At 38.0% G+C, this 13,643-nt stretch overlaps 1 protein-coding gene across 9 annotated transcripts in view; it reads left to right on the forward strand.

Annotated features, from left to right (window-relative positions):
* LOC121858281 (polypyrimidine tract-binding protein 1-like) overlaps window positions 1-7,907 on the forward strand; it is a 161,719-nt gene extending 153,812 nt beyond the window's left edge. For all 9 annotated transcript variants that reach the window (XM_042354592.1, XM_042354591.1, XM_042354593.1 and 6 more), the window contains 3 exons: window positions 137-258; window positions 870-933; window positions 4,059-7,907. In XM_042354592.1, coding sequence (XP_042210526.1) covers window positions 137-258; window positions 870-933; window positions 4,059-4,127 — 255 coding nt within the window. In that variant the 3' untranslated portion in view covers window positions 4,128-7,907. The remainder of the gene's footprint in view (window positions 1-136; window positions 259-869; window positions 934-4,058) is intronic.
* Window positions 7,908-13,643: the final 5,736 nt, after the last annotated feature.

The raw sequence follows: 13,643 nt of genomic DNA on the forward strand, positions 1-13,643 counted from the left end.
TGAACAGGAAGATGTACTGTTTTTATGCACCATGGATACTAAACTTAAAAAATGATTTAAATGTGTAGTCAGTATTATTTAATTGTGTACATAACTTGTTTGAATATTAACCATTGATGTTTTGGTTGTGTTTCAGAACATTTACCCCCCTAGTGCTACTTTGCATCTGTCCAACATCCCACCCACTGTCGATGAGGAACAAATTAAGGAAGCCTTTACTCATGCAGGCGCTTCTGTTAAGGCATTCAAGTTCTTCCCGTAAGTAGCAAAAAAAAAATCATGTGGTTGGGAAGTGAACCATTGCCATTTTTCTTTTAACTAATGCAGTGATATTAGTAATTTATTGATAGTTGTTCTTTTGTTAAACCTGTACTGCCTCACATGCTCAAGTTGAATATGCCTCCTTTGTTCTATTTCTTTTTCATTGCTCCTAATTCTATGATCTATATCTATATGCCTTTTACCTCATATTACAGTTTTCTTTATAATCCTGGAAATTGCATGGTGGTACATTATTGTCTTTAGAAAAAATCTGAAATTTGGCACAAGGAAGTGGTCGACTTGTGTCGGCTAGTATTCCCCAGCCCCCATTTTTTGTAAAAATGCACTATTGCCACATTGGATGGGGGGGTTAAGTTTTTATCTTCATAAGCCATTCTGCTTTACATGTTGGTACCTGTAGTAGTATATGCTGCATACGTGTGGAAGAGAATCATTAAGTTAAGAAAGTCCTAAATGAATAATACTCATTAATTAAAAAAATAGGTTTCAGTGTCTTCTGTTGTGATAGTTATCATTATGATTATTGTATTATTATTATTTTTATTTATTTATTTATTATTATTATTATTTTTTTTTTACAATTTCAGTAAGGACAGGAAGATGGCCCTGATTCAGCTTGGTTCAGTAGAGGAAGCCATTGCTGCACTCATTGTAAGTATTGCATACACAAACCTCATAATTTGTAAGTTGAACTCTAAAATGTGCCAAGTACTTAGAGAGTAATATACTCCTAAAATAACTACCAGTAATACTACTAGATAAAAGGGTAAACTTACTGTTAGAGAATATTCTTCTAGAATCAGATAATGTATCTTTTGCAACAAATAATATTTTATAGCCTTTTGAGATGAAAGTAACTACGTTCAGTTGTTATCCTTCAGTGAAAATGAGATCTAGAATGGTCAGGTTTTACAATAATGGATTGTGTATGGGGAACCCTCATTCATGCCGAGAGTTCTGCTACTATGTTAAACTGTCATAAACAAAACAGGTTCACTAGTAAAAGAGGGATACATCCCAACTGCAACCAGTCCCCATTTTGACAATACCCCCTGTACAGTATTTCGTACTTAATTAAGTTTTGTGCATACATTAATAACAATTATGTAACTAAGTAGATACAGACATTATTGAATGAATATTATAGAGGAGTATACTCTCCATTATGACAGGTATTTTGTACTTTAACAAATGATGGCAGAACTTGGCACATCACTTTAATTTTTGGGGGGTGTTTTCTAAGACTGGGTTCCTTACTATTGTCATCATTGTTGAAAATATTGTAGACTGTTTAACAATACTTTGTATTCTTCTGATAGCACATGTGTTTGCCAGATCCTTAAACTGTTTCATCATTTTGCAAGACTTTGTCAATGCTGTATCTCCAACTTAGTTTTTTGTGTTAACATCTGTATAGACATCTTCTGGGCTTCTTTACTTGTAACAGAACTAGAAGGACACTTTGGGGGAGCTATCACATTTTTCAGTAGAGAAAAGATAAATTCAAGCAAGCAAGTAGAACAACAGGCTACAGGTGCTTTGTGACTCAATAAGATGCATTACACACAGAAAAAATGACAGTGCACATGCAAGCCTTAGCTTGGCATAAACAAAATTTGGTTAATTCAAAGTAAACCATATAAATGTTAATATTGCTCGTGTAAAGTCAGCATAAATGAGGAGGACTTGCATTGGTTGTAGTATATTATAGGTTTTTGGTATTGTTCATTACTGTACAGTAGACCCTTGCCATTTGCGGGTTTGCTATTCACGATTTCGACAATTCGCGGTAAGCAGATGGTGACTATGGTGGTGGCTAGCTTGCGAGCCTTTTCCCACAGCACAAGAAGTCACCCCATGCAGCATCTCATGTTGTACTCTCAAAACCTTAGTGTTTGTGTGAAATGGCCCCTAACAGACTGCCTAGTGCAAGTGATGCTAGTGGAGTGAAATGTAAGAGGCAGAAGTCAGTGATGACCCTGACAAAGAAAGTTGAATTATTAGATAAGTTAAAAGAGGGGGTGAATGCTGCCGTTGCTGATCAGTTGTTTGGTATAGGTATGCAGTAGCGCACTAAGGTACTATAAGTTGTTTTTTGCGGTTTTGCCTATTCACGCCATTCCTTGGAACCTAACCCCTGCCAATAACAAGGGTTTACTGTTCTTTGAATTAATCTCGAGTCCAGGGTTAGAATATTATTTTGTTCCTGCTCTTATAACTTCTGGAGTGGTGTAGATTTTAATCCAGTATTTGTATACAGTAAAACCTCAATACACCAGACTAATTAGGGCAGACCCCAGTCTGGAAAATGCAAAACTTAAAAAAAAGGTGAATCTAAGGGGGGTGGGATAACACGGCTTATCTAGACTGCTTCAAGATCAGTTGCTATAATGTTATTACTGCACTTAAACAACTTAAGTCTTTAAGTGCATGACAAGGTTAGTAAAACTATAACTTCTACTAAAACAAAAAAAAAGAGAGAGAACTCTCTGGGTTGAAAATCAGACTTCAAGTCTGGTTGTCACAACTGTTTTCACTGATATGATTGTAAAGTACAGCTCCTCCCCGACGTGACGGGGTTAGGAACCCAAATCCAGGTCATAAGTCGAAATGGTCGTAAGTCGAAAATGCGAAAACAATACATAGAAAATCTAAAATGGGTGTCTCTTTTTCTTCTCGGCACCACAAAACTCTCACTGTTAAGCTTGCCAGCCATTTTAAAGTGAATTACAAACGACAATTCTGTCAGTACAGTACACAGCGCAATCACTGACGTTGGGACTCGAAAATACATAATTTGACAAAATTTTGGTACGACTGAGGCGGTCATATGTCGGGGAGGAGCTGTACTGTAAAGTGTTGTATGTAAGTACCCGCAGAATTTGTTTTATGAATAAAGAGAAAACTGTATACTATACAGTACTATAAAGATTTCACCATATTTCTCATCTCATATAGATTCATTTAGTACTGGGTTAAAATATTTTCATAAAATAATCAACTTTCCCCAAAAAAGAATTCCACATTTATCACTGAGTTATTGTGGTTGTTTGTTAACCCATTTCTTAAAACCCTCAAGTATCCCTGTTAAAGATAATACATACTCTACATAAGTTCACATAAATGAGTGTAGGTAACGAGGACTCGGACAGAGACATCCACAGACAGACGTTCAATCTTACGTATGAACACAAACCATCCGACTTTTTAAAATTATTTATGTTGAATAGACGGGCAGTTCAGAGCACCCCAGAGAGTCCGAAAAAAGTGAAGTCTGGTGTATCGAGGTTTTACTGTAGTGTACAGTGATATCTCCGTTAGCCATAACAATTGGTGCAGAGCACTTCCAGGATTGAGAGATTTCCGGGTAACAAGATGACTCTCTCAAAGCTCGAAAAACCTCATTCCCGGAAGTTTCCGGGTCCAGGGAAAATTTCCTCAGAATTTCTGGAAAATGCGCCTGATTTTCATTTCTCAAACCTGGAAAAAATCCCCATCCCTGGAATTTTCCAGGTACTGGGAGAACTTTCTCGGATTTTTCCAGAAAATGTGCCCCTCGTAAAATTGTTCCCAAAGCCGGAATTTTCAGGAAAATTCTAGCTTTGGGAACGATTTTCAGAGAAAATTTCAGTTCCGGTTAAGGGGGATTCCGGCTAATGGAGATATTACTGAATATTATATTTTTAGGCAGCTTTAGCCAGATAGGCCTATCGATTATAGATATAAAGTGGGCAATATTTGTATTCCACATAATTTTCAGTATTTTTGTTTTACAGAAAATGCACAACTTCCAGCTGAGCGATTCCTCTCACCTACGTGTGAGTTTCAGCAAGAGCACCATATAAACAGCCCAACCATTACAGCAGGTTGAGGGGTACCTCCCTTGGGATCAAACATCTGCAGGAACTAAACATCCCAGGGCCAAGTGAACCCTGAGGCACAGTCCTAAGGAAATGGGATCCCAGGGTTAATTTATCCCACTTGCCGGCAGCCTGGATGGAACCGGCACTTTTTTACCTTAAGGGCATGGCATTTTTATTAATATAATTATACCTAGCTTAACCAAATGTGTTACACTGTAAGGAGGCAGGACCTAGAAATATTTACGTACAAGTGAGAGAGATGATAAATGAGCTAATTCAGGAAGAGATACAATTTAGCTAATGGAACTCAATTTGGAGTTTAATTTTATTTTGTGTACCCACACATGGTTTGGGTATTTGGGTGACCAATACCTGTGTACATTTTGCTACAAGTAAATTCTGCCGGACAGCCTGAATGTCTTTTGTATGTAAGGTGAAGGTTTACACAGTATTAGGGGTGGTCTTGCCCCAGTTGTGGGTGAGAGTAGACCTCTGGTACTAGTATTACTGCAGTGGTTCCTCGTGCTCTCTGAGATTGCCAAGGACTTAGTGTTAAACCTCAGCTAGCATGAGCCAGAATTGATTCTTTTTAAAACATGGTAGCTCTTTTTATTTTAAGTGTTTTGCAAGTGATACATGTTAGAGCTAGATTGTGTAAGAATAATTGAAATTTGGGGAGAAGAGATGAGGCTAAATTATTATTAATGAAAAGTAGCCATTAAAATTCTCACACAATTCATATTTTCGGACAAAATGGAGGACCTATTATAGAAGTGTTAATATGGTAATTTATCTCACAATGTCAGTGTTATGAAAGTATATATTTTTGCATTTTTGACGTCTCCAAAGTGTAAACTGATATCAATCCTTTTCTTGATCAACTCTTCCGTCTGGGATTTTTCTCTTGATCATTCCAACTTTGAAAAAGTCTTCTTTACCATTTGCTCGATGATTCCAATGTTTGTAGGGTAGGCAGACAGGGGCTGTGGTTGTTGTGCCCAGTTTTAATACAAGCAGTGACTGGAACAGCTGATGCCAATTATTATTGTCCTCCTGTACCTTGAGCGGCGTGTGGGATTGGCAGATTGTGGTTGTAACAAGCAGTAGTTGGTCATTTGGTCCCTTCTGAGGGTAACCAGAGGAGACTGCAGCTGTAGCTGTGAGTATAGGTGATTTGGTGTAGGATACTTATGACGTTACCTGTGAAGTTCATGTACAAGCTGCCCATAAGTATTCCTAATGTATATCTAAACTGAAGAGTAGGTTTACCTTGTGCTAACCTCTTGAAGACTGAGAGTTGACTCAAGGTTTGCCTAAGGTAGCACGTTAGCTAGGGGCAGTGAGCGGACTGTACCTGAGCGGGCTTCTCCCCCACCCCTCTCTGCCACCTGGCCAGTCTGTGGGTGGGCTCTCCCCCCCCCATGTCGTGGCATTCATTAATTGTTGTTCAGTGTATGTAGCCAATAGGAAATTTGATTAGCTTTTATTAATGATGATATACAAAGTATTATTTGTTATTTATCTAAAAATTACCTAAAAAAAAAATGCAAGAAGCACAAAGGTTGAGCCATGCACCCAGGAAGTTGGCAGTATCTCATAGCTGGTTGCTGGAGGGCAAGGCAGTGCACTGTAGCATTCCCATCATCATCACTTGCTTCCCGTCACCCCCATGCCAGGAGGGGGGAGGGGGTTCCCCCTTTTTCTCCCTTTAAATCCCTAAACTAAAACTTTTGCATGCATAAGAATGTCAAGGTTCCCTCTCTTCCCATGCTCTCTCTCCTAGAAATGTCACATAACAGTATTTCTACAGGGCTTTAAATTAGAAGCAAGTGCCCCTGCCCCCCTGACAACCCAACACTAGTGTCCCATCTGTCTGAAACTTGCGACAAGACAATCCCAGAAAAAACTTCTTAGGCATCTAGTGTGGTACACAAGGTCTATATAATTACTCAAGACCTAGAAGTGAGTTATTGACTCGTAATTCTGGGCACATGTATGCCAAGTAGTGTAGTTTGAAGTATTTTTTGTAAAGCTGATTAGGAGCTTGGATGAGGGTGTGCTCTACTAAGATCGAAGGGTATCACCAGATCAACTGCTAAATTGGACCACACTGGGAAGGCTAGTAAACACTAATTTGCACATATCAGTTTCAGAGACTATTTTTGTACAACTGTGGTGCCTTTCTATGTGATATTCACAGTGTGGCACACGTCGGTCATTGGTCAGCTCGGACATACTTTGTGGATGTGGTAGCGAGCATAAGGAAAACTTTACTGATGTGGTAGCGTGAGGAAATGTTGTACCCTGTACTCTCTGCCTAGACCTGCTGCGTCCTTGTATTCATCAATTCGACCTACTCCAACTTCCTTGGGTGCAGTCAAGCAACTATTTTTACATCTACGTGTGTAGAACTTGTATTTCCTGTTTAAATCACGTGTATGTCATGATGATGAAAGTAAAAGAACGTCATCTACTTTCTCCATTTTAGAAGATTCAATCTAGCTGATGGTCTCTTTCTCAAGTTAAACTCAAGGGTCTCACTTTATCATGCTAATTCAATTTCCCTTTGAGGTGGCATCTTGCCTATGTCAGCCCTTTTCTGGAGACCTTCGCAAAGGCCACAGCCCAGTTGATCCATTAGACTAATGAGGGTTATCCCGCCTGCACACACACACACTTCCCAAAATGGCCGCTGACACAACATCTGCTGAGCTGTTTCAATGTTGACTGAAACACTTGAGAAAAAGGCCTAGAAGTTTTGTGCCTCATACTTGTATTTGGAGGGAACAAAGTACCTTTACATTACTCTTCTGATATTGTAATATTTCTTAGAAGTGTGTAATTTTCTCTTTTCCCACTGCTTCGATGTAACCGACTTGTATACTTTACTACTCTTGCAATTGTATCTATGATTATCATTCAGATGTGCTCCCCAGGTTTAGCCCAAGAACTGCTTTTAGAATTCACTTTTAATGACAGGTTGCACAAACTATGAAATGTGTTTGATTATATATGACTTGTTTCAAAGAATTTAGGAAACTCTAATTGTAATTTATATAAATCTGACACTAGCAGTAGGGCTTGAACCTGGTGCCACTCCCGCATGACATCTACTGAAACAACAGATGTGATCCCATATCTGGGAAGCGGACTTCTTAAAACTCTGGAGGGATCACCATCGCCAGAAAGACAGCTGAGTTGTGCCTTGACCAGCTTTGCATCAACTTTTTACTCGTCAGTGCTCGCTCGCTCGCTCACCAGACCCACCTCTCCTTCACCTCCTGGCTGTCAGGGCTTAAACTCACAACAGTGCACCCTTAGAGATTACAAGAGTGCGACGTAGCACTACAAAAACACCTATATGAAACAAATTAGACGTAGCCCAGTACAGATCAGGCCTCGTAAAGGGAGGGGTAGGCACAGCTAAGGGTAGGGTGCTAGACCAACTCTCCTATTGCACCTTCTTTAGTAAGGCCCACAATAACTTCATGTATTAATCTGTATTCTTGAAATCCAAATGGTTTTAAATTAATTGTTTTTATTGTGAATGTGGAAATGATGAGTGTTCATGCATATTTTCTGCATCTTATTCCAGGATGATATGAAACTGTCTATTTTGTGTTGACATTGCTAGTTCCATTACGGACTGTCATGGTATTAGGCCGACAGACACCATATTTGTCTATGTGGATGGATCTGAGCAACATGAGCCAGGTACTGTGTTTAAGCATTATCATTTTGTAATAAATATGTATTTCGATAGATTTGCATATCACTATGTCCTACAAGTAGGGAGGGCAAGAAGAAGCCGCCCTCCAACTGAAGTCTGTGCGATGGTGTTCTTAGGAGTCCCAAGCAAGCTGCTTGGTGGCTGCACCTCCAGCAGCGTGCATCAATCTTTATGATTGACCCATTGTTTGTGTTTAGGTTAGAGGCTGTTTTGTAAGGTCAGGATTATAAACACTAACGCCTGCTACTCTGCTGCTACTGCTGCTGTTTTCTCTCTTGTCTCTCACTCTCTCTCTAGCCCTCGAGTTACTGCTGTAAATCTCTCCCTCTGTTCACCACATTTAAACATAGGCAGTTACTTATTTTGGAGGAGATCTTGATATATCCCAAAGAAAACCTCTTATTACTACTACTATTGCTCTATTAATGTGTTTAGAGCTACTGGTACCTCATCTTTTCAGCCCCTGGATATCCTGCTCTGTCTCTTCTCTCTCTCTTCTCTCAACATTAATGCTAGGTCAGTTTGGGTCATGCTAGGCCACTAACCCTGTTCTGTATCCTTTCAGTATATTTCTTGTGTAATATATAATTTTTTGTTTTGTTCTCAAGTTGTCATGTTTTACTGTCCTGGAAATGTTCCTTTGTTCAGGAGTGAGTTTGATTGATGCACCCACTATCATGACATCTTGAGAAATGTTTTGAGGAGTTAGCTTCAGGTATTTGCCTGATTTTTTTTACTTAAGGACCATATTTTTTTTTTCTATTATTGTTTTTTGTTTTTCATCTTATTTTGAACTTTATTTTATATACAGTATATATACTTTTTTGGCAACACCTCAGGCCAGTGTTGGCTGATATTTTGTAGTCAGTATGCCAAGGGTTGCCAAGTTAGTTCCCTAGTGTCACCTGGCCATGTCTCTAGAACACTAGCCACTATCCTGCCTCCTGTACCAGCCGTATCTACTACCACTTGATCCTGCATACATTTCTCTTATATGTGTTTGTAAATGTACCACTCTCGTGTACTACTACTTGGTGTGTTAGTCATATCACTGTTCCATTCTATTACTACTACTACTACTACTCAGCTGTATTTGTATTTCATTGTAGAGGTGCTTGGTTGACCACATAAAGCCTACATATCTACTCTAATTCTTGTTCTTTTTTCCACCCTTCCTTCAGACACCAACTTCTGCAGTGCCAATCTGCTCTCCTAATGATAACTACGAGTCTCCCTACACCAAAGCCTCACAATATTAGTGATAGAACTGTGGTATCTCAGATATTGTGAGGACACCACTGACACTTATTTTTATCATTACTATCACCTTTGCTGCTTATTTTGAGCTATCTATATTGGAGTTTTCTTACATGCACTATACTCCAAAAACTGCTGAGATCACATAACTTCAGTTTTCTCATGCAGTTTCTTGAGATTAATTTCTTGCAAGGTGATTGGCTGCCACTTATCTTGAATGAAACTTAGTATACCTTGCTATCACTCCTTAAACTATGGTTCTTTATCTTCAGTAAAAAATCTAAGGAAAGAAAAGTATGACATGTCTTTCCATTCTACATTGACAGTTTTTATGTATGAATTATGGGATTCCAAGTGAGTTAGGAAGTGTTTGAATGCCTGTTTCCTGAAGTAACCCTCTAAAATAGTGTAACAGTGGGTCACTCACTGACTTGTGTAATGTGTAATATCTCATAATTAATGGTTAATTGATCATTTCTAAGAAGAGTCTTCAGACTAATGGTAAGAGAAAAGAATTATGTTTAATGAAACAAGAAGGTACTCAAACAAATAATATGAAAAATATTGATATTTACTGATATGAGATGAAGTTCTTAAACAAATAGTGTGAGAAAAAAGTGGATATTGCATATACTCAACCCAGATAAGAGTGAATGTCAGTATGATCTTGTCACTTATTGTTTTTACTTCAGACATGCATACTTATGAATATACAAAATTAAATTATGTAGAGATTCATTTAAAATGTGACGTATGTCGGCATTAATGAATCGGATCCTACATACAGAAGTACCTCGGTTATCATGAGATGTTTTCCTGAAACTCATTGCAATTAATGAAACTGAATGTTGGGTCAATTTTCCCTATAAGAATTAATGTAAATAGGAGGGGATGCATTCCCAGCCAGCAACTTTCATATACAGGGTGTCTATAATTTATACTCCTGATTATGAAGCTCAATAAAAATTTTACTGTAAAAGATATCATAAAACGGCTTGTTGCAATTAATAAAGCAACTCGGGTAATCTTTTGGCACGTGTAACTGCACTTCAGTAAACCTCCACATGGGCCCCCTTGGTAGCACGTAGAATATCAAGACACCAGTTGATTTAATTCCAGTCATTGAAGCATGTCTAGCATGATGGAAGCCAGTGCCTCTTCAATCTGGTGTTTTAACTCTGTGATGTTATTAACCTTTATCGCATACACCTTGTTCTTGACATAGCCACATAAAAAGAAATCCATAGGCGTGATGTCCAGGGAACGAGGAGGCCACGGAATGGGAAGTTTTCATGAGGAAATCGCACATTTGTAAACCCCCAGTGTGGCGGTGCCCCATCTTGTTGAAAGAAGAACACATAGGGCTGCATGTCTTCCAGCTGAGGTACAGCATAAAATTCAAGCATATCTATGAAATTTGGAACTGTAATGCAGTGTTCAAGAAATGAATGGGGATTTTCTGATCCCCATAAGTAGCAATTGTGTGTGTTAACAGACAGGTGGAAGGTTGATTCATCGCTGAAAACATTAGTCAAAAAATGCTGGACTGTCACAATTCACCCTGAAAGCAGTCCTGCCACATTAATGTCAAAAGATTACCCGAGTTGCTTTATTAATTGCAACAAACCGTTTTATGATATCTTTTACAGCAAAATTTTTATTGAGCTTCATAATCAGGTGTATAAATTATAGACACCCTTTATTTTTCAGTTTATGCTCCTCATTATGCAAGACTATTAAGGACCAGGGTCGCATGTACAGCTCCTCCCCGACTTACGACGGGGTTAGGGACCCAAATCCAGGTCATAAGTCGATAATGCTTAAATAATACATAGAAAATCTAAAATGGGTGTCTCTCTTTCTTCTCAGTGCTACAAAACTCACTTTTAAGCTTGCCAGCCATTTTAAAGTGAATTACAAACGAAAATTTTGTCAGTACACAGTGCAATCACAGATGTTGGGACTAGAAAATACGTAATTTGACAACATTTTGGTACGACTGAGGCGGTCGTATGTCCGGGTGATCGTAAATCGAGTTGGTCGTAAGTCTGGGAGGAGCTGTATACTGTAGTACCAGTATACATGAGGAATATATAAAAATTATACTAATTAAATTAAAGGAAAAGTACCGCTTTGCCAGTTGGCAATAGTTTCACCCTGCTCTTTTTTTATGCAGCAGTTTTGAAGTAGAGCTACAAGTGTGGGGTGCCTGTCTCCCGCATGTGAATTTTCACATGCACGCTCTGACCCATTGAAGTTTATTAATTTCTAAAGCACGCTGGTCCATTCAAGTTGGAATATGAAGGCTGTGGCTAGCCTGCCTGGTTTGAAATATTACTGTAGGGTATCGTAATTTTTTTATTTTTGAATAAATGCGATATGCTTTGCGAATATTGATTAAGGGTACTAAAATATAAATTGCAGTTAAGCAGGGTTGTGAATAGCGAGGTATTCCTCCAAGCGTTAAAGGTGAAAGCTTGAAAAGAAATTATGTACCATGTGTTCTTTGGGAATTGATAAGTTTTTTGGAAATATTTTGCATTTCTCCAAAGAAGACCTTGAAAAGCCATGTTTGTTTGTACATTATACCCTCGTTAATTCGAAGAAAAATTGGTTCTGGGTCACAGGCCTCTGGAAGAGTTGGCGATCGCACCCTCCTCCCCCTTAGAGCTAATAAATTGTTCAAAATATACCATTTTTACCAAAAAAAGAAACACTAATAATGATTATAAAGTACAGTATATAAAAATAAAAGCATCACTAACCACAAAAATGTAATTGAAAAATATTAATTATCTCATATTTCAACAATAGTTCAGTATGTTTAGTTCAGTCTCAACTCCAAACCCCTCAGCAAATTTATGGATACGACATTGGTCTGGGTAATTTGAATTACTGAAAAATGCGAATTAACCGAGTTTGGAATATTTTTACATATCTTTAGACAATTTCCAAATTTTTGTATTAGTTTGTCTTCTGTTCAGTTTTTGGGCCTTATTCAGATCGTTCCCCAAAATTTTCATTATTCCAAGCGACAAATATTCTATTTATAATTATTACTGTGCAATCCTGAGTATGTTCATAAGTTAGATTTGTACTCACTCTATCATAGCCCAAGTCCTTATATATATATATATCTAAAATCACTTAATTTAAGACGAGAGAAGAAATAGAATGACAAAATACAGTAATTGAAAGTAAAAAAATAAGTCATTAGGTACTGTAAATAAAATGCTGTAAATTTCAAGTTGAACCCCGTTCGTATTGGCGGTTGTTCGTATCCAAATTAACAAGAATGCAGTGAACACTTGGGTTGATACTGTTGACTTGTAAGCAAATTCTGCACATTTTCTTAAATGTACAAGTATAAAGATATATTGCCATTCTCCAACCCCACCCCTCAAAAAAGAAGTAATATATGCTAAATAAAGACATGTTGAAAAGTAGAGCACCTTAAACTATAATTACATCAAACTGAAGAAGCAAAACCTTGGATAATGTAAGTACTATACTGGGTATACAAGGTAAGTACATATTGGAAAAATTTTTTTCAATGGGTTACTCACATTTAGTAGTTTCATGATGTACATCGGGTATGGGCAACCTTTCCTCAGTCATGGGGCGCATTACAACTTAGGTATTTTTCTACAGGCCAACCCAGTGAAATTTATATCCTACCTAACCCAAAACAGGGGTGGATCCAGGAATATCAAAAGGGGGGATCCCAAAAGTTATGGGTGGGGGAACATGACAAGCCCAGTGAGCTGACCCAACTGGAGGGAGGAGGGGGGGAGAGGTTGTTAGGCCCCCCCCCCTCTTTATTTTTGTATCTGACTAATATCATGGGCATTTTGAAGCCATGTGCACTTGATATTAAGAGATATTCTGAGGTCAATAGTAATTAATTTTTACTGGACAAAAGTGTCCGAGTACATTAATGCATTAAAGAAAAAGTATTGGAATTTTCTGATGAAAAGGGGGTTTCAGGACCCCCAAGACACCCCTGGATCAGCCACTGCAAAAGTAATGTTAATATTGTATAAGCATGGACAGTGAACCGTCTATCATCATGTCCACCTTCCAATATTTTTAGTTTACAATCAGAGTTTTTCCCATTTATGAAACAAATCCATCATAATTTTTGGAGTAAAATGTTAATGTTTCTTGGCATTTAACAGATGATGAGTGAAGTAATCTGTGATTATGTAGATTTTTCCTACAGTTAAAGCATTTTTTGTACTTATAAGGTGCACCAATGTTAATCTTGGTGCATGAGGAATTACAATGAAACAACCTATAGGCACATCTATTTTTTTTTATGGGGATTAGCTCACCCGGGCACAGGTCAGTGGGGGGAGGATAATAAAAATAATAATAATACCTGTAATAACAAATAAAAATAAATAATTCGGTGAGAAAGGATGTGTGTATGTTGTGTTGTTAAAGTAAGAGAAACATTTGAGACCCTGCAATGGATGAGTTGATGGTTGGAATTTGTTCATAAAAAGGCA

Source organism: Homarus americanus, unplaced genomic scaffold, assembly GCF_018991925.1.
Source record: "Homarus americanus isolate GMGI-L3 unplaced genomic scaffold, GMGI_Hamer_2.0 scaffold57980, whole genome shotgun sequence".
Taxonomy (NCBI): Eukaryota; Metazoa; Arthropoda; class Malacostraca; order Decapoda; family Nephropidae; genus Homarus; species Homarus americanus.